This window comes from Papio anubis, chromosome 18, assembly GCF_008728515.1.
Source record: "Papio anubis isolate 15944 chromosome 18, Panubis1.0, whole genome shotgun sequence".
In the NCBI taxonomy this organism is placed as follows: Eukaryota; Metazoa; Chordata; class Mammalia; order Primates; family Cercopithecidae; genus Papio; species Papio anubis.
In genome coordinates this window covers 5,247,873-5,274,755 of record NC_044993.1, presented here as the reverse complement: position 1 = coordinate 5,274,755, position 26,883 = coordinate 5,247,873, and the positions used below count along the sequence as shown (strand labels likewise).

General features: G+C 42.9%; 1 protein-coding gene across 6 annotated transcripts in view; it reads left to right on the top strand.

The window, feature by feature from the left end:
• Positions 1-26,883, top strand: part of USP10 (ubiquitin specific peptidase 10) — a 79,826-nt gene that overhangs the window by 37,740 nt on the left and 15,203 nt on the right. For all 6 annotated transcript variants that reach the window (XM_021932231.2, XM_021932236.2, XM_021932232.2 and 3 more), the window contains exons 3-10: positions 2,331-2,391; positions 6,608-7,648; positions 21,229-21,320; positions 21,879-21,988; positions 22,409-22,464; positions 22,689-22,792; positions 25,557-25,656; positions 26,567-26,744. In XM_021932231.2, coding sequence (XP_021787923.2) covers positions 2,331-2,391; positions 6,608-7,648; positions 21,229-21,320; positions 21,879-21,988; positions 22,409-22,464; positions 22,689-22,792; positions 25,557-25,656; positions 26,567-26,744 — 1,742 coding nt within the window. The remainder of the gene's footprint in view (positions 1-2,330; positions 2,392-6,607; positions 7,649-21,228; positions 21,321-21,878; positions 21,989-22,408; positions 22,465-22,688; positions 22,793-25,556; positions 25,657-26,566; positions 26,745-26,883) is intronic.

Below are 26,883 nucleotides of genomic sequence, written 5' to 3'. Positions count from 1 at the left end.
TTTACTAGCAGTGTCGCCCGACTTCCTCATCTGTCAGAGGGCCACAATAACAGGACCTCCTCCCCAGAGTTGTTGAGGAGGAGCAGGGTGTGTGCCACCTGGTGTCACTGGTACAGCCTCTCCGCCCTCAGTCAGCGCCACCTGGCATCACTGGCCCCACCTCTCCACTTGCTTGTCCTCAGCATCGTCTGTGTATTGTTCCCGATTGCTGGGGTTTTCTTCTGCGTGTTGTGGGAGTGGCTGGGAGTTGAGTGAGTGTGCACACCCCGTGGTTGAATGTTGAGGAAGGGACAGCCGGAAGATGGTGAGCAGGGTTCCCACAGCTCTCTGCCTTGCACTGGCGTTTGAAGTGGATGGGTGAAGAGGTCCCTTCTCCAAATTGTGCGTCTTCCCGGCCTGCTGCCCTTTCGGATCTGGAGGTTTTCTTCAGCATTCTGTCTTCCCTGAGCAGAACAGAATACCGGAAGTGTGAAGAGAACATTGATAGAATAGTGATAGAACTGTTTTGACTCCGGCAAAGATGGTTTCTTGATGTTACCATGATTTTGTGTAGAGAGAGTGATTCAGAACACTTTTCATGCCTCAAAATAATACAGCTTTCTGTCACCAGGGGGCATCCTAATGTCATTAACAGAAAAAGAGAGGGCATTCTGTGTGTCATTTCCAAACTGTCTTTTGTGACCACAGAGGGTTTTGAACGAGATTGGAGGCTTCCTGAGACACACATGGCAGCTGTGTCCACTGCCCATATAGACCCACCTTTCTCCTCCAGGTGCCTGCCGGCATCAATGCTGGTGTGTGGAATGATTTTTGCATTGCGGGTGCCAAGACTAGTGTAGCCCTCAGCACACAGAATGCTTTCTCCTCGGTGTCAATGTGATGGGTACTATGTTGCCCCCTGGTGGTGGAGATAAGTGCAGCTGCCAACTCCTGAAGGCTTCTTTTGAATTGCCCTGTGTTTTCCTGTTTGTCATAATTCTCTGGGAAGAGAACTTAACTGGGTTACTTGCAGAGAGAAGCTTTTATTGCTGTGATTATTGAATTGGTGTGCTGAGATTTCATGGGAGAAATCGGCTGAGGAAGCCAATCAAGCAGCAGCTCTCATACAGTATTGGGCATGAGACTTACCCAGGAGCCTCTGAACTTTGCGGCCCTGCGGGCATTCCTGCACTGGCCATTGTACTGCAGTGAACAGACTTTGGGAAGTGCTGCACCAGAATACCTTCTTGTCCTTTTGTTCTGCGCTCAGGTAGCAGTTTGTCTCTGCTTACCTTACCCCTTTTCTTCCTAAACTTTTTTTTTTTTTTTTTGGAGACAGAGTCTTGCTCTGTTTCCCAGGTTGGAGTGCAGTGGCGTGATCTCGGCTCCCTGCAACCTCCATCCCCCAGGTTCAAATGATTCTCCTGCCTTAACTTCCCAAGTAGCTGGGATTACAGGTGCCTGCCACCACGCCCAACTGATTTTTTGTATTTTTAGTAGAGATGGGGTTTCACCATATTGGCTAGACTGGTCTTGAGCTCCTGACCTCAAGTGATTCACCCACCTTAGCCTCCCTAAGTGCTGGGATTACAGGCATGAGCCACCATGCCTGGCCCCTTCCTAAACTTTATTACACCCAGTGTGTCCATTGGAAGCATTTCCAACTCTTCAATAAATGTTATGGAATAGCTAGGAAGAAGAAAAATTTAAGTTGTTTTTGGGATACCTTTTCAGCTTTTTACAAAGAGATCAGACAGTTCCCATTCTGCTTTCTGTCTTCCAAACAAGGAATGTGACTTCTAGCTGTTAATTTCGTTAATTAAGGCACAGTGTTAAAAAGGGAGCCGCAGTCACCAGGCTTTTTGTTTTTAGTGGGCTTTCCACTGCTCTCCGACTGTGGACCTGGTCCCAGCCTCTGCTGACTGTGTTGCAATGTAGTGATCATGAATAAGAGGTGCAGTCAGGAAGACCCATCTTCGCTAGTGTGTGAACAAAAGTGTCTGTGGTCTGAATGGTCAGTCATTAACATCCTGTGGAAAGAAGGATGTATCATAAGCATTTTATTGTAGCTGATTTACATGTCCATTGGAGTTCATTTTTATTCCCTTTGGCTTCATTTTTGGATCTGTTTAATGGTGATAAATATTTGAAAGTATTTCTGTTGCGTTTTTTTCCTTAAATGAAGATGATTTAGATTGCACGGACTCTTCATGTATGTTATTCTGCCAAAAGTAATGGCATGCAAAGTTGTATGGATAAAGAGTTTTAATGAATTGTTGCCTTAATTAAATGTTATGTGTTGGTTTTAACATTTTGTTGAATTAAAATTTGTTTTCTGATTCCTTGTGCAGCTTCCTCCGTACAGTGGAACAGTTCTGTGTGGCACACAGGCTGTGGATAAACTACCTGATGGTAAGCTAGTTCTCTCCTTATTTCCCTGAAGGGAATTTTGGCCATACGTGCTGGGTGGGCAGGCTACCTGTAAACATTGTTTTCCCATTTGAATAAACATTTCTTTGCAGCTTGAACTTTTTGCTGTAAACTGTAATGTATTTAATTGCTGAATCACTTTGACTAGTGAATTAGTTTTAAAGCGTATCCTGTGCTTCGGAGTGCCAGCCATTTAGTTTAGGAAATGGTTGTTGAGTAATTTTTTTCCTAACAGTTCTGAGTGCAGCAGGTACGTTACTCTTCATCAGCACATGCCCGGGTTGAAGGAGCTTTGGGTCTTGTTGCTAAGCAGCCTGCTGTCTCCAGTGCTGGCTAGCTTCTGAGCCTGTGTTCTTTGTAAACTAAGGGGCAGCTTGCATCTATTGTTCTTGCAGTTTACATTCATGTCCTGGTCTGTTGCTGACTCTTGGGAACTCAGGTCACCTCTTTACCTCCTGGTCTGTTACGTTTTTGGGTCTCCATCACAGACACTGAGCTGATTATCAGAGATGGTGCTTATGGAGATGCAGTGATTTTGTATTGCTTAAGTACCCAGTGTTTTGATACCAACAAGGTCATTTAATTATTGCAGGCTGCCCTTGCACAGTTGAAACCTGTCTGGATCGTTTTTCAATCTGAATCACTTTAAAGGCCCTTGCTGGCCTCCAGGAAACTGATGCCAAACTTTTTCTTTGAGAGTTAGGGGTTCGGATTCCCTGTTTAGTTAGCATGGTCAGACTTATGAAAGGGGTTTTAGTTACAGTTTAGGCCTCAGTATAAACCTTGAAAAGACTAACCAAATGTTTTATCTCCGGTAACATCAGGGAGTGATTATATCTAAAATGTTAGATTTATAAGAAATGTGAGAGACTGTAAGGGAAAGAGCAGATCTAACAATAGCTTAGGACAAGTAATAAAATAAATGAAGCTCAAGGGACCCGAAAGCCGGGCTGCTCAGCCTCCTGAGCCACCTTTTAATCGGCTGATGTCAGCCTCTCAGGCATCTGAGTCAGTGGGACTTCCTGTCACTGTGTGCTTTGAACGTAGTGAGCACGCTGCTTGTGTTGATCCAGTGCTTGCAAACGCGCCATAATTTTCCCATGCACATCACTTCTTTGAGTTCACCCTCCTCCCTGTGCGGTAGGCACCACCAGCTCCCCCAGCCTCTGGAGTTCTGCTTCCCGCTCTCTCCTTCCAGCCTGCCTGCCCTTTTCGGTGACTGCTTCTTGGCCCTTTTTCTCCATTTTTTGCTCTCTTCCCTCTAAGTCCTGCTTTTTTTCTGCCAGAAGCACGACTGGAATCTTGCCACCAGCTTGCACAGTTAGTGACAGGCCCGCTTTTTTCTGCAGCCTTTTCTGGGTCTCTTGTGTTTCCATGACATTAGTTTCTCTTCCAGTGTCTATTCGACTGTACAGAGCCTGTGGGTACTGTCATGGACCTGCTTCCCTTTCCAGACTGCTCAGCTGCTGATGGCAGGGTCCATTTCTCTCTGTCTGTCACTGTGCCTGTAGTATCTGGAATGTTGTAAGCCCTCAGTACATTTGTTGGATGAATGGTTTGGGATACTTTATTCTGCTCCCTTCTACCACCTCTAGCTGCAGCAAGCCCTTTGCAGAGGCACCTCATCGTGGTTTCCCTTTTACACCTCGGCCTTTTCTATTTTTGTGTTTTTAAATTTTTTTATATTTTAATTTTTGTAGGTACATAGTAGGTATGTATATGTATGAGATACATGAGATATTTTCATACAGGCACATGACAAGTATTAATCACATCAAGGTGAATGGGTGTCCTTCACCTTAAGCACTGCCTGTTTTAGATGTTCGTAAAGCCTGAGATACCACTCCTTCACCCCGCCCTTACCAATTCAGTGATCCATCAAGTTCCACTGACCTCTCTAGTTTCTGATGGAAGTTGATCACTGTTTCCTGCATCCAGAAGAATCCTTTTTCTAGAGCTGTTCACAGCCTTCTGTCCCCTCCCTCCATGTTTTCATTCTCAGTTGTTTGTATTTGTCTCCCTAATAAATGTGAATTCTCTGAGCAGGGCCCTTGTGTTACTAATCTCTGTATATTTCCCTCCTTCACCCTCTGCCTTGTAGTCCAGACCACTCTACTGCATGTACTGCAGTGAGCAGCCTTGGAGAAACGCTGTGTTAGGATTCGTGGTTTTATGACCCTCTGCCTGCATTACCTGAGTGTTGAGTTTCCATCTTCCTAATGTGTTGATTGGGTTGTTGAAGCCAAACATGCAGGCCTTCCTGCACTTCATCTGCCTGGCAGATTGGGCTCCGAACTCTCTGCCATGCGTCCATTGTGAGTGTTCCTCGATAAGAGGAACTGTGCTGGCTTGGAATCCGCCTTCTAGTGAGATGATCAAACATGGTATTGAGTAAATGTTTGATACTAACTGTGACATACTGAAATAGTTCTGTTCACATTACATCACGTTCCAGAATGTTTTATGTTCTGATAAGATTGAGAATTGAGATGTGGACAGCACATCTGTGTCTTAGAAATAATCAGTCTTGCGTAAGCAGAATGACACAACACATTCTAGTTTCGAATGTGATTTCACAGCCTTCAAAGGGCAGGCTCCACGTGGAGTGTTCTTCCCCAGGCACACCTGTTTCAATCCAGGGAGTCTTGAGAGCCCCAGAACATCTAGGAGTAGGGGATGCCTGGAACCAAAATGGACAGTCAACCCCTAGGTATGATAATAAATTCAGTTCCCCTGGATAATTCTTTTCAAAGTAAGGAAACAAAATTTAAATAGTAGCCAAAGGAATTAGATGGTCATGACTTTATACGTAAACTTGCTGTTAGGTGTAATCGTCATCAGTGTTCTTTTCCAGGAACTTGCTGTTGTTGGGGCAGGATTGTGCTGCCACCACCCCCACCCCCCACAGTGGGGGGCTGTGATTCCAAAGCATACCAAGATTCAGGAGACCTCAGGAGGCTGTTTCGCTCCAGCCTCCTGCCCACTCACTTGCACGTAACTGGCCCTTCTCAGGGTCTGTATTTTTTCTTCTACAAAAAGACTTCTAGGGGTCCTTCCAAGGTAAAATATATTCATTTCTCTGCAGTAGAACACCGTTCTTTGGGTATTAGTTTCTTTTCTTGAGATACATGCCTTGAAAAAAAAATTGGCCCCTTAATGCTAGCCTGGAAGAAATCTTTAGCTATGCATTAAAGATGAAATAGAAGGCATGTGTCCTTCCCTTAACTTCAAAATGTGTAACTTTTTATCAAATACAAGGTGACATCGATGCTTGATGTCTGTTGAAAGACAAAATTGATTCTAAAAACCTAATTTCAGAGATGTAAACTGTAAAAATACATCTGTCTTAGCATGAATGAAATATGTGGATTGTGGTTACCTGGGAAGGAAGTATTGAAGGCTTCCCAAGAGATATTGAAAAGTTCACAATTCTAACTTTTTCTTTTGGTATTTTCGGAAGGCTTTACCACCCATGGAGTTAATCCAGTGTGGCTTTATTTAGAGGACATTCGCGTGTGTTCGTGTCAGGGCCACTTTTCAGACTTAATGGAAGGTTACCAGTGGAGGAGACCAAGAGATGAAGAATTCAAAAGAGTGCTCTGAAGTGCGCCTTTATATATACGATTCTCTCCTGTTGTTGTTGTTGAATCTTTTTTTGGCATCTTTTTTTGTTTCTAAATTTATACTTTCTAATTTCTCCTATCCAGAATATATAGGGTTCTTTGCGTAGTTCATATTTTTGGAATTAATCAAATCACGTTAACTAGAGAAGCTGATTTAACCATGTTTTAAGTCCTTAAGTTAGTTGTCATGATCCTTTAAAATTTAAATTGTCCAAAATACATATTCCTTTATCTTAGGCATAAGGCAGCTGTAAGAAAGTCAGATTCCATTGAGGGATATTTTTAAACTGGCAAAATATTACTTGCTTTTTATTACAAATGTATTTTAATTTCTACCTTCTGAAAGCCTTCCTTAGCTAGGAAGATAAGTACAGGCTTCTGCTTTTCATATCCCCAAATTAAATAATTTTATGGTTTCATTTTCAGTAAATTGTTCCACATAAGTAAAGGACGTAATAGGTTTGTTGATTAGGAAGAGAATTTAAGGTTTTCATTTTCAAAGAGAAAGTGAGTAATTACTGGTACTTAGAGTTTGTAGAACTGTATTCTTAACTAATAGTTTGTTTTCTAAACAGGACAAGAATATCAGAGAATTGAGTTTGGTGTCAATGAAGTCATCGAACCCAGTGACACTTTGCCGAGAACCCCCAGCTACAGTATTTCAAGCACACTGAACCCTCAGGCCCCTGAATTTATTCTCGGTTGTACAACTTCCAAAACAACCCCTGATGGTATCACTAAAGAAGCAAACTATGGCTCCATCGACTGCCAGTACCCAGGCTCTGCCCTCGCTTTGGATGGAAGTTCTAATGTGGAGGCGGAAGTTTTGGAAAATGATGGTGTCTCAGGTGGTCTTGGACAAAGGGAGCGTAAAAAGAAGAAAAAGCGGCCACCTGGATATTACAGCTATTTGAAAGATGGTGGTGATGATAGTATTTCCACAGAAGCCCTGGTCAATGGCCATGCCAGTTCAGCAGTCCCGAACAGTGTCAGTGCAGAGGATGCAGAATTTATGGGTGACATGCCCCCGTCAGTTACGCCCAGGACTTGTAACAGCCCCCAGAACTCCACAGACTCTGTCAGTGACACTGTGCCTGACAGTCCTTTCCCCGGAGCACTCAGCAGTGACACCAGGACTGCAGGGCAGCCAGAGGGGAGCCCCGGGGCTGATTTTGGTCAGTCCTGCTTCCCTGCAGAGGCTGGCAGAGACACCCTGTCAAGGACAGCTGGGGCTCAGCCCTGCATTGGTACTGATACTACTGAAAACCTTGGAGTTGCTAATGGACAAATACTTGAATCCTCGGGTGAGGGCACAGCTACCAATGGGGTGGAGTTGCACACCACGGAAAGCATAGACTTGGACCCAACCAAACCCGAGAATACATCACCTCCGGCTGACGGCACAGGCTCTGCATCAGGCACCCTTCCTGTCAGCCAGCCCAAGTCCTGGGCCAGTCTCTTTCACGATTCTAAGCCCTCTTCCTCCTCGCCGATGGCCTATGTGGAAACTAAGTATTCCCCTCCCGCCATATCTCCCCTGGTTTCTGAAAAGCAGGTTGAAGTCAAAGAAGGGCTTGTTCCAGTTTCAGAGGATCCCGTAGCCATAAAGATTGCAGGTATAGTTGAAAAGATACAAATCTAGAGTGAAGATGGGAACAGACCTCATCAACTGGTCTTATAGACTGTGGTGTTAGAGTGTTACCCATAACAATGGTAGATTACCTGTGTGTTAATAGCAGTGTCTGAAGAATGCCTATGTCTTAAATGTTCTCTAGAAGTAAGACAATATAGAAACAAATGGGAGGAGAGGGTTGTCAAAACTTTAAGTTAAGTGAAAGATCCATGCCTGTTAGCAGTTCTTTTCTGTTGACAAGTTACATTTCCATTTCTTGCCTTTTGTTCAAGTAATTCTGCTCCACGGTGTGAATGTATAATGGACTTTTTCTGTGATATACCTTTGGTGTGATAATCCTGATTTGTACTCACTGTGTGCTCCTTCCTTTTTATATTTCTTAAGATATAAGAAAGCATTTTGTGAAATAACATGTTTTTGTTTTTATGCCTATTTTGCATTGAGTAAATGGATTTTATTCAGAATTTTGATAAATCAACGTCAGCTCTTGAAAGGAAGAGAATAATGTTAAGAGTTCAGCCCAAAGTTAATATTTTATTTTGAAGTGCTAAGGCTCCAAGGTAGAAACAATTACAATAAAAATAGAAAGCTGCATAATTCACAGGTTGTTTTTAAAAAGTTACAGTAGGAAGTCAGAAATGCAGCACGGTATGAAAGAGGTCTGTGTGCTCACACAGCCACATGTGTCACGATGGATGTGTGCTCTGAGATGTGCGTGTTAACATCAGAGAGTACTACACAAATACAGATGCTAGAGCCTTCGGCTAGTGGTGCAGCCTATTGCTCCGTGTCCAGCATGTCACTACGGAGTACTGTAGGCAGTTGTAACACAGTGCTAAGTATTTGTGTGCCTGAACACATTTAGACATAGAAAAGATACAGTACAGATAGGGTATAAAAGATGAAAAATGCTTCACCTGTACAGAGCACTCATCATGAATGGAGCTTGCAAGACTGGAGTGACTCTGGGTGAGTGAGTCTGTGATGAGTGCTGAGTGAATGTGAAGGCCTAGGACAGTACTGAGCAAAGCCGAGCTTTATAAACACCGTACACTTAGGCTGTACTACGTTGATTTACACATTTTTCCTCAATAAGAAATAAATCTTAGCTTACTGTAACCTTTTTACTGTTTATTTTACTTTTAAATTAAAAATTCTAAACTTTTTGACTCATGAGAACACTTAGCTTGAAACACACTGTACAGCTATACAAAAATGTGTTCTTCCTTTTTATTCTTATTCTATAAGCTTTTTTCTATTAAAATTAGTTTTTAACTTTTTAAACTTAAGAACTAAGACACAAACATCAGCCTGGGCCTGAACAGGGTCAGGAGCATCAAGACGTCACTAGGCAACAGGGCATTTTCAGCTCCATTAGAATCTTGTGGGACCATCATCTGTGCAGTCCATTGTTGACCGAAACATTGTTACGCTGCCCATGGCTGTACCTGCCTAAGAAGCAGAAGCTCGGTCATCAGGTTGGATTCTACTAAGCTTGGTAGCCGGCTCTTCAGATTCTTACCCTAGCAGCCAAGTTAAAATAAGCTGTTTCGTTTAGGCTCTCTGTAATACTTTCTGATGTGACCTTTTGGAACACTTGACAACCTTCTTTTTTTTTTTTTTTTTTTTTGAGATGGAGTCTCACTCTGTCACCCAGGCTGGAGTACAGTGGCCGGATCTCAGCTCACTGCAAGCTCCGCCTCCCGGGTTTACGCCATTCTCCTGCCTCAGCCTCCTGAGTAGCTGGGACTGCAGGTGCCCGCCACCTTGCCCGGCTAGTTTTTTTGTATTTTTTAGTACAGACGGGGTTTCACCTTGTTAGCCAGGATGGTCTCGATTTCCTGACCTTGTGATCCGCCCGTCTCAGCCTCCCAAAGTGCTGGGATTACAGGCTTGAGCCACCGCGCCCGACCTGACAACTTTCATTACCAGGATGTAGCAGCAAGCTGCCAAATGCACACCCTTCTGTGGAGGGTCAGAATTGTGTAAAAAATAAAACACATTCTTTGGATGGCAGTAGGATGATAGCAAGCAATGTATACATTTTTTTAAGAGTATTTTATTCCTTATACAAAATACGTTATCTCAGGTACTCTTGTTACTCTGAAGTTCTCTTAAAATGAAGAAATAATAGGCCATACATCGTTATTTTGGGCTTCATATATGTTTTTTAAAGCCAGGTGATTTTTTTTTTTTTTTTTTTTTTGAGATGCGGCCTCACTCTGTTGCTCAGGCTATAGTGCAAGAGGCTCAGTCTTGGCTCACTACAAGTCCGCCTCCTGGGTGCAAGTGATTCTCCTGCTTCGGCCTCCCAAGTAGCTGGGATTACAGGCACATGCCACAACGTCCAGCTATATTTTTTTTTTGGATTTTTAGTAGAAATGGCGTTTCACCGTGCTGGCCAGGCTGGCCTCAAACTCCTGACCTCAAATGATCTGCTTGCCTCAGCCTCCCAAAGTGTTGGGATTCCAGGCGTGAGCCGCTGCACTCAGGCCAGGCAAGTTCTTTAACACAGCTTTCAGGATGTATTTATTGCAAGGACTGATATTGTAAGATAGATTGTGTAAGCCTTTTGTATAGATTACTAAGTGAAAAGTTTATTTTTAACCTATAATGAGAAATGCACAGCGGGGTGCTCTTAAAAATGCATTCTAAGTTCGAAGTCATGAGCTTTTTTTTTTTTTTTTTTTGAGAGGGGGTCTCACTCTGTCACCCAGGCTGGAGTGCAGTGGTGTAATCTCAACTCACTGCAACCTTCTCTTCCTGGGTTCAGGCAATTCTTCTGCCTCAGCCTCCCGAGTAGCTGGGACTATAGGCGCCCGCCACCACGCCCAGCTAGCTTTTGTATTTTTAGTAGAGGCGGGGTTTCACCATGTTGGCCAGGCTGGTCCCGAACTCCTGACCTCAAGTGATCCTTCCGCCTCCGCCTCTCGAAGTGCTGAAATTTCACACGTGAGCCACTGCGCCCAGCCGAGAACATTATAGTTCTGTTTCTAAAATAGCTCCACAAAGGAAAACCTCCCATCCTAGGGAGGTTTTCTCAATCTTTATTTAAAATAAGAAAGGAAAGCTTCATTTTAAATGTTTTAAAACATTCTGCTTAGTCATATGACTTTAAATATAGTTTGATAAATAGTTATGTTCTGTTTATGTTAAAGTCTAGTTGAAGTAGCTTTGTCAAACACTGAAGAGCCTCTTAATGACTGGTAGAGGAAAGCCTTGCCACACACAGTCCACGTAATTATTTTTGTATGGACATAGTGTAAACCCCTCCCCAACAGATTATTTTTTTAATCCTATTTTGGTTAGATCAATTATGAAGATGTTTTAATTTTCTGAGTGAAAGTGTAGCTTCTTTAAAAGTACGTAATTCTTTTCAGCCTGTTTGTTGAGCCTTCAATATGCAGCATGTAATTGCTGACAGTTTCAGGATTCTCGTAAAATATAGAGCAGTAGAGTCACATTAAATAACTCTTGGGATCATATAGGGCTTAGGGAGAATGGCATTGTTTGAACTTTTTGTTGTTGTTTTATTCTCCTACTTAGGGATTTACTTTATAAAAGTACCAAAATATACTCAATTTGTTACAAGTCAGATCCACTACCACAAATTCCCTTTAGTGGGCATACTTTTTTTTTTTTTGAGATGGAGTCTCGCTCTGTCCTCCAGGCTGGAGTGCAGTGGCACTATCTCGGCTCACTGCAAGCTCCGCCCCCCGGGTTCACGCCATTCTCCTGTCTCAGCCTCCTGAGTGGCTGGGACTACAGGCGCCCGCCACCACGCCTGGCTAAATTTTTTTTTTTTTTGTATTTTCAGTAGAGACGAGATTTCACCGAGTTAGCCAGGATGGTCTCCATCTCCTGACCTTGTGATCCGCCCGCTTCGGCTTCCCAAAGTGCTGGGATTACAGGCGTGAGCCACCGCGCCCGGCCTAGTGGGCATACTTTTTTTAAGTGTAGGCCCACTTATTTTAAGCAGCGTTTAACTGAGTGAAAGTCTAGTTTCATTAAAAGATCTCTTGATGTTAGTTATAATAGAATTTGACTTGCATTAGTATCTGTTTCTACTGAGACAGTGGTATTTGTGTTACTAACTTTTGGGAAAGAGGGAGTGGGGAATGATTTAGACATTAAATGTATTCCTTTCTGCCAGGCATGATAGTGTGGAGATTGAGGCTTGAGGATTGCTTGAGCCTAGGAGTTTGAGGCCAGCCTGGGCAACATACTGAGACCCCTGTCTCTTAAAAAAAAAAAAAAAAAATTTATACACAAAATGCTTAGAATAATTTGTGTATTTTTTGTCTCAAGTTTATTTGTTTCAAATACCCACATTTCTGGACTATTTCCCCTATTGTTAAGCCTGCTTAATAAATGCCAACTAATTTTTATGCTATCAGAAGTGAAATTAAGAAGGCAGATCAACTAAAAGAAAAAGAATCACATGTAAGGCATTTGGAAGTGAAATACATTAAACTCTTGATTACTCTTAAACTATCCACTTCAATGGGTTCTACTTGGATCTTCTTGGTGGCAAGGCCATCTCCTGGGTGTAGGTTATGTGTCAACATTTTCTTCCATTGGCTGTTTTTTAAGTGTAAACTGTTCTTTAGTTTTTTAAGTGTAAACTGTTCTTTAAGAGGAGAAGGACACGCCAGGGGAAAGCAAGTGAACTGAACACTCAGTGACTTCCTTTAGCCTCAAGGGAAGGATGAATCTAAACACAAAAGACCAGTCCTGCGGAGGGTTGGAGAGGGATGTGTGTTTCAGTGACTGGTCTGAGAGGAGATGATTGCCGTTTTTCAGGAGTCAACAAAAGGAAACTTGAAAGTCTTAATACAGCCCGGCATAGTGGCTCACGCCTGTAATCCCAGCACTTTGGGGAGGCTGAAGTGGGCAGATCACTTGAGGCCGGGAGTTCAAGACCAGCCTGGCCAACATAGCGAAATCCCATCTTTACAAAAAATATAAAAATTAGATGGTTGTGGTGGCTCGTGGCTGTAATCCCAGCTACTGAGGAGCCTGAGGAGGGAGAATAGCTTGAACCTGGGAGTTGGAGGTTGCAGTGAGCCAAGATTGTACCGCTGCACTCCAGCCTGGGCAACAGAGTGAGACTGCCTCAAGAAAACCCCAAAACCTAATAGCTTGTATTTGAAAGTAGTTGCAAAACATGACACCCTTGTTTTAAGAGTGAGTATGGCGGACACATGGGGAGCGCCTTTGCTGCTGCTTCCCTCATTAGCACAGATACTTTGGAATTGACCGAACATGTGATGTTTGAAATTGAACATATGCTTTTAGTGAAGGTTGTACTTTTCCTGAGTCTTTACTAAGGAACATTCCTCATATACTAGACTGAATTGTATCAGATGCTTTCACATCACAAGTAGAGCAATTTTGTATTTGATGTTTTGCTTTCAAATATATGCAACAGTGTATTTCGTTTTAACAGAATATAAATAATGGTGGGTAAGGAGAGTGGCCAACTGCCCGATAAAATAAGTTAAAATTCCAGTGACAGAGAACTAGAAAAACTGAACTCTTGAACAGCTCTGAAAACATTGCGTTGAAGTATCTAGCAATGTCATTTATTATGAATTGTTAGTCAAAACCTGTTTATATGATTTTGCACAGTGGTTTTATACCTAAAAGGTATTGGATCAAGAAACAAAGTTATTACAATTTGGGTCTTCTGGAATGAATTACCCTATCCGTGTTTATTTAAGTATAAATGAAAATACAGTTATGTGCTGCTTCAATGATGTTTCAGTCAACAACAGACCGCATGTACGACGGTGGTCCCATAAGATTATAATGGAGCTAAACAATTTCTAGTGACCAGTGAGTTGTGTTACAGTTGCCTACGATATTCAGTACACAACATCCTGTACGGGTTTGTAGCTTAGGAGCAATAGGCTCTAGCATATAGCCTAGGTGTGTAGTTGGCTATACCGTTTAGGCGTTTGATCCCACAATGATAAAATTGCCTAATGCCACATTTCTCAGAACATACTCCCATCATTAAGCATGGCTGTGTATCCTAAAACTGATCTTTATTTTGGCAGTTTATAAATCACGCATGTACTTTCACCCCCTCCTTGGGGGAAATTGTTTCTCAGATATTTTGCATTCCTCTTCAAACTCGGAAGTACACAGGCAGGGGTCATGCGTCATGATCTAAGTTAAAAAGGCATGGCATCCGTTTACAGGGATCCACCCTTGTGGATTGAGAGTTTAGTCCACATCTGATTCGATGTTTGTATCCTCACATTTATTATATGTCTTTCCACTTCAGAAACATAAGTTGATCTGCAGCCAATGGGTAGTGGTACATTTTGGTCACTTTGCTGCCCTCCATCTGGTTAGGTAACCAAGATAGTGTGTGTTCTTCCAAATTGATGAAGAAAAGCACTTGGAGAATGTTCTGGACAGTTAGGAAGATGACAGAAAAGCAGGTCAACAACACCAGAATGTCGATTACGGACCAGTTATTGAGCCCTAAGAATCAGAGTTCTGCACCTTGCGTTTTCATGGATTTTTTGATGGCAACATGACCTCCAAGTCCTAACTTTAGAAAACAGAATTTGATGTATAAAATATGTGTAAGAATAATCATAGCTTATAATGACATAAAAGTTTACGATGCTGGTATTGCCTTTGAGTTGATAAACAATTTCAGTGGGCTGATTTGTGGCAGCCCTTGTGAGCTACCATCTACCATGTATGTCTTAAAATTAAAAAAAAAAAAAAAGACTGTTAAGCAATTCCATTTTTCTGTATGTCAGCAGATTTCATAAGAGTGAAATTTCAGTTCAGCCTTTTAATGTGAGTTATTACAAAAGTGAACTACGGGTTTCAATTTCGTGTCTTCTGTGAGTCATTCTGGCATTTTGTGCCTTTTCACACACACTGTTCTAGGCAGCCCCACTGACTGCTGTGACAAAGATGGGTTTGGGAGGCCATCTTCCTAAAGTTGCTGTCTGAACAGCTAAGTAGTAAATTATACCAACCATGATGAATTGAAAAGAAGGCTTCTGGGGAAAGTTTGTTATTACAGCCGACTTCTGATTATATGCCCTAAAAGAAGGTAAAATAGATACACCAATGACAATGACTTGGGAATGCAGGTCAGACTTAAAGTTTCAACCTACAAATTCCCTGCCCCCTATCCTTGGTGGCCCGCCTTCCTCGTTTTGATTCTTTTAGCCTCCATAATTAGAGTGTGTATTGGACTTTAGGCTAGGAATAAAATGGTAAATGAAAATGTTGATGTTGAAAGAGGAATTTAATTAAGTGGAGCGAAGAATGATATTAGACATTTGAAAGTGGTATTAGTTCTGGCTTGTCCATAAGACCTGACGTTTGAATGATAACAGTAGGATTCATTCACTTGAACATAATTCAGCCCAGTCTTAGGAGGAATTAGAACTGCTTTTGCCCCCCTTTTCTTTCACTGCGAGGGAGAAGAGGAACTCATGAACTTCATAAAGCGTTAGTGTCTCCTCCAGTTTATGGTTATTGAAATGAGTCAGGATGGAAGGCTTGATGTACATGTGATATGTTACAAAACTGGACCTTAACTGGTTCTTGAGTGTTTGGATCTTAAGAGAACACCTTTGACAATAAATATTTAATCTTCATTTCTTACAATCATTCCTCTTAAAATGGAGCTTTATTTAATTTTTTTTTTTTTTTTTTTTTTTTTTCTGTCACTCAGGCTGGAGTGCTGTGGCATGATCATAGCTCACTGCAGCCTTGAACTCCTGGGCACAGGTGGTCTTCCTGCCCCAGCTTCCTGAGTAGCTGGGACTACAGGCAGACACCACCATGTCCAGCTAATTAAAACAAATTTTTTTGTAGCAACAGAGTCTCACTGTGTTGTCCAGGCTGGTCTTGGAATTCCTGGACTCAAGTGATCTTCCTGCCACAGCCTCCCAAAGTGTTGCGATTACAGGCATGAGCTACCACACCAGGCCTGAAATAGAACTTTGTTAATACATCTTTAATATGTCAAGATATTTAAAACTTGTCCAGATTTTAAGGAAGTTGGGCTAACATTTCCTCTTGAAATGCTGAAAGTTGTTGGTTTTCTCAAACGCTTACATAAATTAATTTGCTTTTCCCTTCTCCTTCCACCTCTATTAGCTCTTTATTTTCTAGGGGGTATTCTGACGTCTGTAATGAGCTGACCGTCATACCGGGAGTGGTCTGCCCATGTATTTACACGCGTGCTTATCTTTGCCATAGCTGAGCACGGTGCAGCTCCTTATCTGTTCCGGGTGAGGAGTGATCTGCCGCAGGTTGCAAAATGAATGAAGTGGCAGAGGGGTGTGAACCCCATCTTCCTGGTTTGTGTGCCTGGGCCCTTGCCCTTTACTGTGCGTCTTCTCAGGAGCTGTCATTTAGACTTTTCTGAACCAGGAGCTAAATGACCTTTAAAGTCTGTTGAGTCATTTCTAACAAATATGAATGGAGTCATTTGCCATAACCAACAACTTTAATCTCCAGATGTTTAATTCATCCTGTATTACTGTCTAATGAGAACTTACTGTATGCCACGCACTGTCTAGTTGGGAGTAATGGTTGGCCTTGCCTTCAGGGTAGTCTGAGGCATAAGATCAGAAAGGAACAGATGGCAGCTGCTTGTAGAGAGAAGTGATCGTTGGCAGAGGGGTGTTGAGGGGAGAAAGCAAGGAGGGGAGGCCTCATGCAGCTAGTAGGGATGGCAGTAACAGGCTGAGGACACAGAAGGCCATCAAGTCCTGTTACCTTAGATGGGGCAGACTTTGTGGAGCAGCACACCACTTATGTCAGGTAGGCGGTGATGAGGTCGGCTACTGTGGAGACAGTGTGGAGAATCTTGAGTGCCTTCTGTCGGTCTTACTCTGAGACTAGGATGTAGGATCATTATAAGAGACTAATAACAGAATGATACGGTATTTTAGTTTATGAAAGACTTGCCACTAGATAAAATTTTTCTAGAATAACGGAATAATCATTAAGAAAAATCTAGGTTGTGCCGGGCGCGGTGGCTCAAGCCCGTAATCCCAGCACTTTGGGAGGCCGAGACGGGCGGATCACGAGGTCAGGAGATCGAGACCATCCTGGCTAACACGGTGAAACCCCGTCTCTACTAAAAATACAAAAAACTAGCCGGGTGAGGTGGCGGGCGCCTGTAGTCCCAGCTACTCGGGAGGCTGAGGCAGGAGAATGGCATAAACCCAGGAGGCGGAGCTTGCAGTGAGCTGAGATCTGGCCACTGCACTCCAGCCTGGGCGACAGAGCCAGACTCCGTCTCAAAAAAAAAAAAAAAAGAAAGAAAAAAAAGAGAAAAATCTAGGTTGTTCAGTGTCTCTTCTATATTTTCCAAGTCTGTAAAGGTTTGTTCTACGTTTAACAACATTGTACCAGAATGGCCTTTCAAAGACTGTCAAAGGCTTGAAGAAAAGCTGGTGGAGTACATTCCCTTGTACATCTCCTGAGGGTCCATTTGTTCTGCTGTTTCAGAGGTGGTGCTCATTGACTTTTGTAGGTGTGTGTCTGAAATGTTGTTCCTTGCAGTTATTGAACAAACCACTGGGTGATGCTAGAAGACTTGATTTTAATACTGTGGAAGAAAAACAGTGAAACTGCTTTTTAACCTGCCTGCGCCTCAAAATAAGCAAACTGGAAGCTGGCGTCGATTTAAGGGAATGGTTGAGGTAGAAACTAAAGGTTTCTGTCTGACCAGTTCACACTGTTTCACAAATAAATGCTGGAAAAAAGTCGGTTTATAGTTTATTTATATATCCTCTGATTGCATGGAGATTGAATGGTCAAGCTTCCATGCCATGCAGATTATTCTGGGCACGTAACTCAGTTAAGAACATGAAAGGAGGCCAGGCACAGTGGCTCACACCTGTAATCCCACTACTTTGGGAGTCCAAGGCGGGCAGATTGCTTGAGGCCAGGAGTTCAAGACCAGTCTGGTCAATGTGGCAAAAACCCTGTCTCTCGACTTTGTCTCAAAAAAAAAAAAAGCTATGTTTTCAGACAGAGCTGAGTGCAGCCAGTTCTTGATTGCTCTGTACCTGCTTTCCTTTTAAGAGTGAAGTTAGCCTCCACTCTTAAAGCATGTTTTTGAGTCTGTTCGAATGGGTCAACAAGGAAGGGAAGTTTCAGGCAGATCTTGTATGCCTGGCCCTGGTGGCTTCCTTCATTTCCTTCCAGTATCAGTGCTAAACAGGAGTGAATGTCTTCAAGCCCTGTCTCACCCACCTCTGGCATCTTCACCCTGACTCTGCCCTAGAAGACCTTTCCTCCCATATCGTCAAGAAAACCAAAGTTGGTGTTTCACTTCTTCTCCCACCCAGAAACTTTGCTGCTGCATCTTCCTGGATCCCTGGCTCCTTGCGCCCCATGATCCTGTCTCCTTCCTCAGCCCAGCTTCTGGCTGAGCACCCTCCACTTACTGTCTTCACTCCTACACGCTGCCCCTGCACGCTTCTCGCTTTTCTACCCTTCCAGCCCTGTACTCTGGGGACCTGTGCGTATGTTTGTGTAATTATCAATCTGTCGAACCAGGGAGATTGAGGCTGCAGTGAGCCATGATCTTGCCACTGCATGCCAGTCTGAGTAACAAAGCAAGATCCTGTCTCTAAAATAATAGTTATAGTTGGTGACACACATCTGTAGTCCCAGCTACTTGGGAAGCTGAGGCACAAGAATTGCTTGAGACCCAGAGGCGGAGGTTGGAGTGAGCCAGGATGGTGCCACTGCACTCCAGCCTGGGCGACAGAGTGAGACTGTTTCAAAAAAAAATCAGTCACTTGCTGGTCTTTGGATATAAATATACCATTTACTGGTGTCATCTGGGTACCTTTTACTAACATCTCTAAAACTGAACTCATCACTACATGAAACAAAAAATAACCTGCTCATCCTGTTGTATTCCTGCTCTAGCTGGATAGCACCGCTGCCCCAGCCAGTGAGAACCTTCTAGTATCTCTCTTCTTCCTCAGCTTCCATTTGGTGTCTTCAGCCCCTGACCTTTCCAGAGTTTCTGCAGCCCTTGGACTCGGCTAAGCATCCTTCCCCCATCCCCCATCCCCCAAAACCCCTTCAGCTTAGCCTGTACAGTGTGTGTTTGGAGCCAGGGACATCACAGTTTGTCCCTTCACTGGTCTGCGAGCTCGCCTAGGGGAGGACCATCTCGCATTCATCTCTGTGCCTTGCTTACCCGGTGCCCACGCCATGGCTCACGCCTGTAATCCAAGCACTTTGGGAGGCCAAGGCAGGTGGATCACTTGAGCTCAGGAGTTCCAGGACCAGCCTGGCCAACATGGTGAAACCCTGTCTCTCCTAAAGATACAAAAATTAGCCGGGCGTGGTGGTGCACATCTGTAATCCCAGCTACACGGGAGGCTGAGGCAGGGGAATCACTTGAACCCAGGACACAGAGGTTGCAGTGAGCCGAGATCGCACCACTGCACTCCATCCTGGGTGATAGAGCAAGACTCGTCTCAAAAAAAACAAAAGTTTCTATGTTAGAAAGATAGCAGGTTTTGAGTCTTAAGGTTAGGTTAAAAAAAAATGTCATTTGATACAAAAATACTATGGCGAAGACTTGGAATCATGCTAGAGTTTTTATTTGAGACACTATGCCTTTACGTCATTGATGGTTATTTGAAAATGCACATTTTTAACACTGCGATTATATTAGTAGCTGTTCTGTGGCACACACTAGAAATGATAGACTGTTGTGATGATATGGTTTAAAGACAAATGTAAAAATCTACTGTAAATAGACTTTACGCCTGTGGGGAAAAGTAAGTATCTGAAACCTTGGAATAAAAGGGATTGTTAAGTGAAGCCTCTCATATATTGAGGAAAGGGCTCAACCTCTTGAGTCAGGTAGACCCAGGTTCACAGGTCATTTCAGCTGTTATGTGACTTCAGTTTTCTCGTCTGTAAAATGGGGGTGGTAGCTATCTCTGACAGTAGGGTTTTTATGATAATTATGGATAATATACACAAAGCTTCTAGCACAGTGTCCCCCACATGACAGGCGCTGTCTCTGCTGGGTGTCGTCACATGCAGGCTTGGGGTTCAGTTCGTAACTGATCCATTATTCATTTATTTCAAGGCCCAGTTCTGTATTCCATATTAAGAGAGAGAGGAGCTTTGCATACTTAGTCTAACTGAACACATTCCACAGAATCTGTAATGTTTTCCTTTCTACAGAAGAAGAGCTATGCAGAAATGATGCCCTACGCTTCTTCAGTTAGAAGGAAGAGGACATTTACTCTCATAGGAAGGAAGGAATGAGAGGGTGTGTGTGTGTGTGTGTGTGTGTGTGTTGAATTTTGCAAATTAATTTCTTCATTTGATTAGTGCCGAAGTTTGGGATCTGCCAGTACAATGTAGTTTAGAAAAGAAAAGCTTATTTTTGAGCTATGCCTTACATGGATGCTAGTATCAAGTGTATGCCATTTTGGTTTTTCTTTCCTATATACAATTCGTTTATTTATTGTACTTTATTTTTAAATGAATTTTTTATTTTTGTTGGTACATAGTAGGTGTATCTATTTGTGGGTTCTATGATTAGTGTACAATTGGCTACAGATTGTGTTGAGGCCCTGGCTATGCTACCTGGCTCCTGTGTGATCACAGGTAAGTTAGTTAGTCTTTGGGAGCCTCAGTTTCTTTTTTGGTGAAAGGGGCAAGGTGGTGGTACTCCTAGATTACTAAGGATTAAGTCCAGCCAATTAACATTTGTAAATTGTAAAGAATGTGCTAAGTGTGGAAGGGTTTATAAATTGTAGCCATCACCATTAGAAGATTCATAGTGGGACAGGGGGAGACCTTGTTTTAAAGCATTTCTGATGGTTAATTCTATAAAGATGACATTCGCAGCTGTTTTAATACAGAAAAAGAGTGATGTCCACTCAGGGTGAACCCGAGGCTAAGCAGCGTGTTTGTGAATGGAATAAGGGAATTACAGTGTATAAAACAGTTGCTAAATTGGATTTCTAGTGGACAGTTTAATTGGTAGGAGACTGTTGTCTCTGAAAGGAATATCTTGACTCCCTGAACAGCCAGTGAACATGCACAGTGATGTGTAGGGTCAGCATTAGATGCTGGCGATGCAGAGAGGACCGAGACACGGATTCTGCCCAGACATCTTTCTGTCTAGTGTGAGACGCCTTGCTGCTAATGAGACACACCTGGCTAACAGTGTTTAAGGAGAAAAGGCTGTATCTCTCAAATCTAGTCTCTAATAATGATACTGTGTTCACATTTTTTTGTTTCTCATTAAAATAGGTAGTTCTTGTGTTCCCTAATTCTGTTCCCCCCAGGAAGATTAAATGTTGCTGTTTGAGGGAAAAGATTAATTTCAGAAAAGTTGTAATTAAATAGTGTACTTGATGTTGAACTGAATGAAGCCTTAACAGTATGCATTTTCTTTGGATGTGTGCTTTATTGAAGGGATTTTAAATGCTCTCCCAGAGTAGAGCATATGAAATGATTTGAATATTCTTCACTAGATGTCGTTGATTTCTGAACTATGCTTCTTCCCTCTTTCAGAGTTACTGGAGAATGTAACCCTAATCCATAAACCAGTGTCGTTGCAACCCCGCGGGCTGATCAATAAAGGGAACTGGTGCTACATTAATGCTGTATCCTTCCTGGACGCCGTCCGCAAGGCCAGCGTGTTGCAGCTCTCCCTCCTTTGGGTGCATGGGACTTAGTTCAGCCTCCGTGGGCCATCTAGCCCTACATTTGAATCCCCAAGCCTGGTTTATTATGACTCGGTCCGCCTACCTTGCTTATAAACAGGGTTATTCCTGGCCGCAGTCCGTCTCCCTCTAAAAGAGAGGATCTGTTGGCATATGAATGAGGGCTGCACACAAGCTGACTCTCATTCGAGTGGTTACAGATCATAGGGCAGAGTAGCCACTTACAACTGGAAATTTGGTTTTAACTCATTGAACTATCTTGGATAAGTCAAGTTCTTGAATACAAACGATTGACTGCTCCGTAGATCCTCCTACGGACATCACAGGAAAGTTACCCTAGTAATGATTTGGTTTATTCCTTTTTGTGGTGACGTGTCTAAGTAGTTCAATGTCCTTAGCTTACTTAGGTTTTCAGAGATGTTCTTGTGCTAAACGTGCCTTTAGGAAATGTGGTGTGTCTGTTTCATTCCTTTACGCTTCCTTACTGCCACTATGTAGACACTGCAGGCACTGGTTGCTTGCCCGCCGATGTACCACCTGATGAAGTTCATTCCTCTGTATTCCAAAGTGCAAAGGCCTTGTACGTCAACACCCATGATAGACAGCTTGTAAGTAAGGTGGTGAAAGATGTGTTACGTGGTGGGGTTTTTTCCCCTCTGATAATTAGAATTGGAATAGTTTAGTAAAGCTCTTGATTTCCTGCCAGTGAGTCCTATAATTCTGTCTTTTATAAAAAATAGATTGTTCATGATTTTATACGAAAGTTAACCAGAAATGGAATTGGAGCATTATCTGTGTTCTTTAGATTCAGTAGAAAATATTTTTAGTGTTTACCAGCATATATCACTTAAAATAGACCAAAAATGCATATAGAAAAGACTTGAGTTCACTAGCTATTACAGCATTGGTTACCTAAAATCTACTATACTCGTATAGCTGATATTCTACTTAGCCATCAAAGGTCTTTAGTAAAAGTATATATATACTGTTTAAAACTGCACTATTTAATGTTTTTTCCCCATGTTTAGTGTTCGGCTAATGAATGAGTTTACGAATATGCCAGTACCTCCAAAACCCCGACAAGGTTAGTAAAAATGAGTTTTGTTGATGCTCTTACATATTGGGAGTTATGGAGACAGATGACTTAAATTTGGTAAATTCATTCATGGTGGGAAGAAAATGTCTGTACACCTGTGCCATTCTCAGCATTCAGCCGGGTGGGGGGTGGGGGATTTTGATAAGGTTGCTTTTTTCATCATTTGTGACTTCATTGTCGTTAGGAAAACCTGTGTCCTGTTTCCATTGCAGCTCTTGGAGATAAAATCGTGAGGGACATTCGCCCGGGAGCTGCCTTTGAGCCCACATATATTTACAGACTCCTGACAGTTAACAAGTCAAGCCTGTCTGAAAAGGTTTGAGACTTCTCTCATGTCGCTAGGATCAAGTGTTACCTTTTTTTCCAGTATTTATGTGGTAACTGTTGCTTATTCGATATTTGCCCTCTGTCTCCAGCGCTGTAAGTAGATATAGGTTTATAATAGAGTCCATTGCTTGGATGAATTGAAGAGTGGCCTTGCTCACACTCTTCATCATCTGACCTTGCTCAGATAACTTCTATGGCGCACCAAGCACTGCTGTCAGTACTTTACGTATATTAACTTAGTTGACTCTGTGAATAAAGTATGATTATGGTCTCCTTGTTACAATTAAGAGAAGTGAATCCACTGTCTGAAGTCATATAGCTAATGTGCATGGCAGAACCCAGCTTTCAAGACAGCTCTCTTAACCACTGCACTATATGCCACTGGGGTAGAGTGGAGTGCATTGGGCCTGGAATGATGGCAGTATTCAGAAGGGCTTATGTCTTCATCATACTTACACGCTTTAGTAGCTATTTGATGTACTTGATTCCTTTACCTAAATTTTTTTTAAAATCATGTATTTTGTTACTACAGGAATGGGACCAAGGGGCCAAGGCGCCCTTATAAAAGGCCCTGGGGCTGTTGAGAGTGAATTGAGCCACCCTTAGCACAGTTTACTGTAGCATTTCTTTCCTCCCAGACTGAGTTGGTGATGACTGAGTACAAGCAGTTGAAATGATGCTTAGGGAGATGTATTCAGAGAGAAAACTGGTTGAGAAAATGCCATTTAAGTCAAGTTTACTTGAAGCTTCCTTGCTTTGAAGAAGAGTAAATGTCGAGGGCATCGTAGCAGGATGCCACCAGGGGCAGCATAGATTTTTAAGCTCTTTAAATGCTTATAATGCAGCTTTTGGTATTGGCTTGGAATTATTTCCCAAGTAATGGGAACATGGTATTAGGGATGCAGAAATGGAATAAAGTGTGCCCTCTGCCCTCAGTGAGGGAATGAGATAAATGAATAGTCAACAAGAGAAGTACAAAGATACAGAGATGCCTTAGAATCCAGATGGGGCCACCTAGCTCAGGTGGAGGCAAAATAAAGTGGGTGCTCAGGAAGCCCTCTAGGATCATACACAGAGATAATGCTATGAACAAAAGCATCTTTTAAAGGTGACATTAATATGGGATGTGTTGGGCTCCCCAAGGCCACCCTGAGGTTTGGGTGACTCACAGGAAGAACTCAGAAAATGCAGAAGCTGGTACACCTGTGGCTATGGTTTATGACAGCAAAAGCATGCAAAGCAGAGTCAGGAAGGGAAAGGACAGATGAGGCAGGGCCTAAAGGAAACCTCCAGACTCCTCTCCCAGTGCAGCCAGAAGGCTGCGCCTAACTACTCCAGCACGAGGCTGTGAGCACACATGTGAAATGCCGCCTCCCAAGGAAGCTCATTACAGACTCCGGGTCCAGAGTTTTTACTGAGGGCTGGTCCCATAGGTACCATCTGCCTAGCTTGAACCAAAAGTCCAAACTCCCAAAACAAAAGCAAAAGTGTTAGCAGAAAGCACATTGCTTGCACAAACAGGTTTAGGCAGAATCCCGTATCAGTTATTGGACTGATGGGGACCTTGCTGAAAACCAAGTTCCCAGACACCAGCCAACGTTGCAAGCAGGCCTTTCCAAGGAGAGCCACCCAGGCCTGCTGTGAAAAGTCTTCAGCACACTTTGGCTGTGCCAATTTTTACCCTTTGCTGCACATGTGCAGAGCATGCACTCACGTGAACAGCTGCTGTCCACATCTACTATTTGGAGAGGGCAAGTAAACTTGAATGCAGTAGATGCTTCAGACAGAACAATTTGCAGGGCCTTGGAACAGGCAGTTGTGCTGTGAAGAATGAAATATGAACTGATGATAAGTAACAGAATCAAACACTCCTCATGTGGGATTATTAAACTCTTGGGTGACTCATCTGTGAATGATTTTGCTGATGTATGTGTAAAACAGCTAACGCTTTAAATCAGTGGAGTTTTTCCACATATAGTTTGAGTTCTTTCCCGTGTAGTTGTCCATCATCAAAGACGGACAGAAGCAGACATAGGGCTGCTTAGTTCACTGCTTGAGTGGTAACAGTAGTTGAACAGTGAACTGGCCCTAGACATCTAGTTCTTCGTCTTCTATTTTGTTTACCCAAGACAGAATTTTTTTTTTTTTTTAGTAACTTTTTTGTGATAAAGTCAATGTGGCAGGGTGTGGTGGCTCATGTCTGTAATCCCAGCACTTTGGGAGGCCAAGGCAGGCAGGTCGCCTGAGGTCAGGAGTTGGAGACCAGCCTGGCTGACATGACGAAACCCCGTCTCTACTAAAAATACGAAGATTAGCCAGATATGGTGGCACACACTTGTAGTCCCAGCTACTCGGGAGGCTGAGGCAGGAGAATCGCTTGAACCCGGGAGCTGGAGGTTGCACTGAGCCGAGGTTGCACCACTGCACTCCAGCCTGGGTGAGAGAGTGAGACTTTGTCTCAAAAAAAAAAAAAAAGTAATATATATTTATTGAAGAAAATTTCGAAAATATAGAAAAGTATAAATAATAAAAATCCCCATTTAGAGATATGTGTTTAATCTGTTTCTCCTTTTCTTCCCACTCTTGGGATTTCAGCTATGCAAGGAAAACCCATGTCATCATGTCATTGTTTGGAAATACTTTACATCTTCCATTTCAGAGGTGGCATGATTTGACTTTGCAAGTACTGTATGTCCTGCAGGCCTTGGACAGTGATCGGTTCACACTAAAGTGATTATATTTGACCTTTTCAGGGTCGACAAGAAGATGCTGAGGAATACTTAGGCTTCATTCTAAATGGACTTCATGAGGAAATGTTGAACCTAAAGAAGCTTCTCTCACCAAATAATGAAAGTAGGTTATGGTCCACTTGCCCCACAGAGTTGTGCAAGAGTTCGCTGTAAACAAGCGTTGCATGCTCATATGTTATGTTGCTTCCCTGCCCCTCAGTTGTTTTCCCTTAAAATAGCATTTATTCCTTACGATAACTTACACCATCGAGAAGGTTATATTTAGGTAAATTACAGTTTATCCCGAACTTCTGCCATCTTCCTTCAACTTTTAATTAGGAAAATGATCAAGCATATAGAAAAGCTGAAAGAATCGTTTGATGAATACCTTTATAATTGCTGAGTGTCCTTGTAAGCATATTTTCTGATGCTGTACACACACTGTATATATATGTACTATATCTGTCCTATCTATCCGTCCATATATACATACATACGCATACATTTTCCCTGAATGATTCAAAGTTAAGTTGCAGCTAACAGTCTAGTTCATCCCAGGTGCTAAAGCATCCCCTGAGAATCCGCTCCTGCATAACCACAGTCCCTTATCTAACTGAGAAAACCAACTGTAATGACATGGTAATATCGACTTTGCAGAGCATCTTCACATTTCTCCAGTCAATCCCAGGAGTGTCTTTTCTAGAAGTTTATATAAGCAAGGATCCCGTGGTGGTGCGCCTGTTGGCGATTGGTTGCCGTGGATCCAGCGGCGTTGCGCCTGTTGCGATTGGTTGCCGTGGATCCAGCGGCGTTGCGTCTGTTGCGATTGGTTGCCGTGGATCCAGCGTTAGGTCTATTGCGATTGGTTGCGCGATGGATCAAGCGGTTCTTCTCGATGCGATTGGTTGCCGTGGCTCTTAATGTAGAACACACCCTGATTTCATTTTGAAAGCTACAGTTGACAGATCTGTGCCTTTTTATTTTTTGCTATTCTTGTTGTAAATAGTAGTCTAAGTAGATGCTCTCCTTTTCAGAACTGACGATTTCCAATGGCCCCCAAAACCACTCAGTCACTGAAGAAGAGCAGGAAGAACAAGGTGAAGGAAGCGAGGACGAGTGGGAGCAAGTGGGCCCCCGGAACAAGACTTCCGTCACCCGCCAGGCGGATTTTGTTCAGACTCCAATCACTGGCATTTTTGGTGGACACATTAGGTTTGTGCTTTTCTAGAATAACTTAATATTTGCCTTTTCCGGGGTTTCGCCACGTTGGTGAAGGGGGGAAGGTGTGAGGCTTGTCTTGAGACTTCTTGGACATGATGTTTTGCATCTTGCTCCCCTGCCTGCTCTTCTC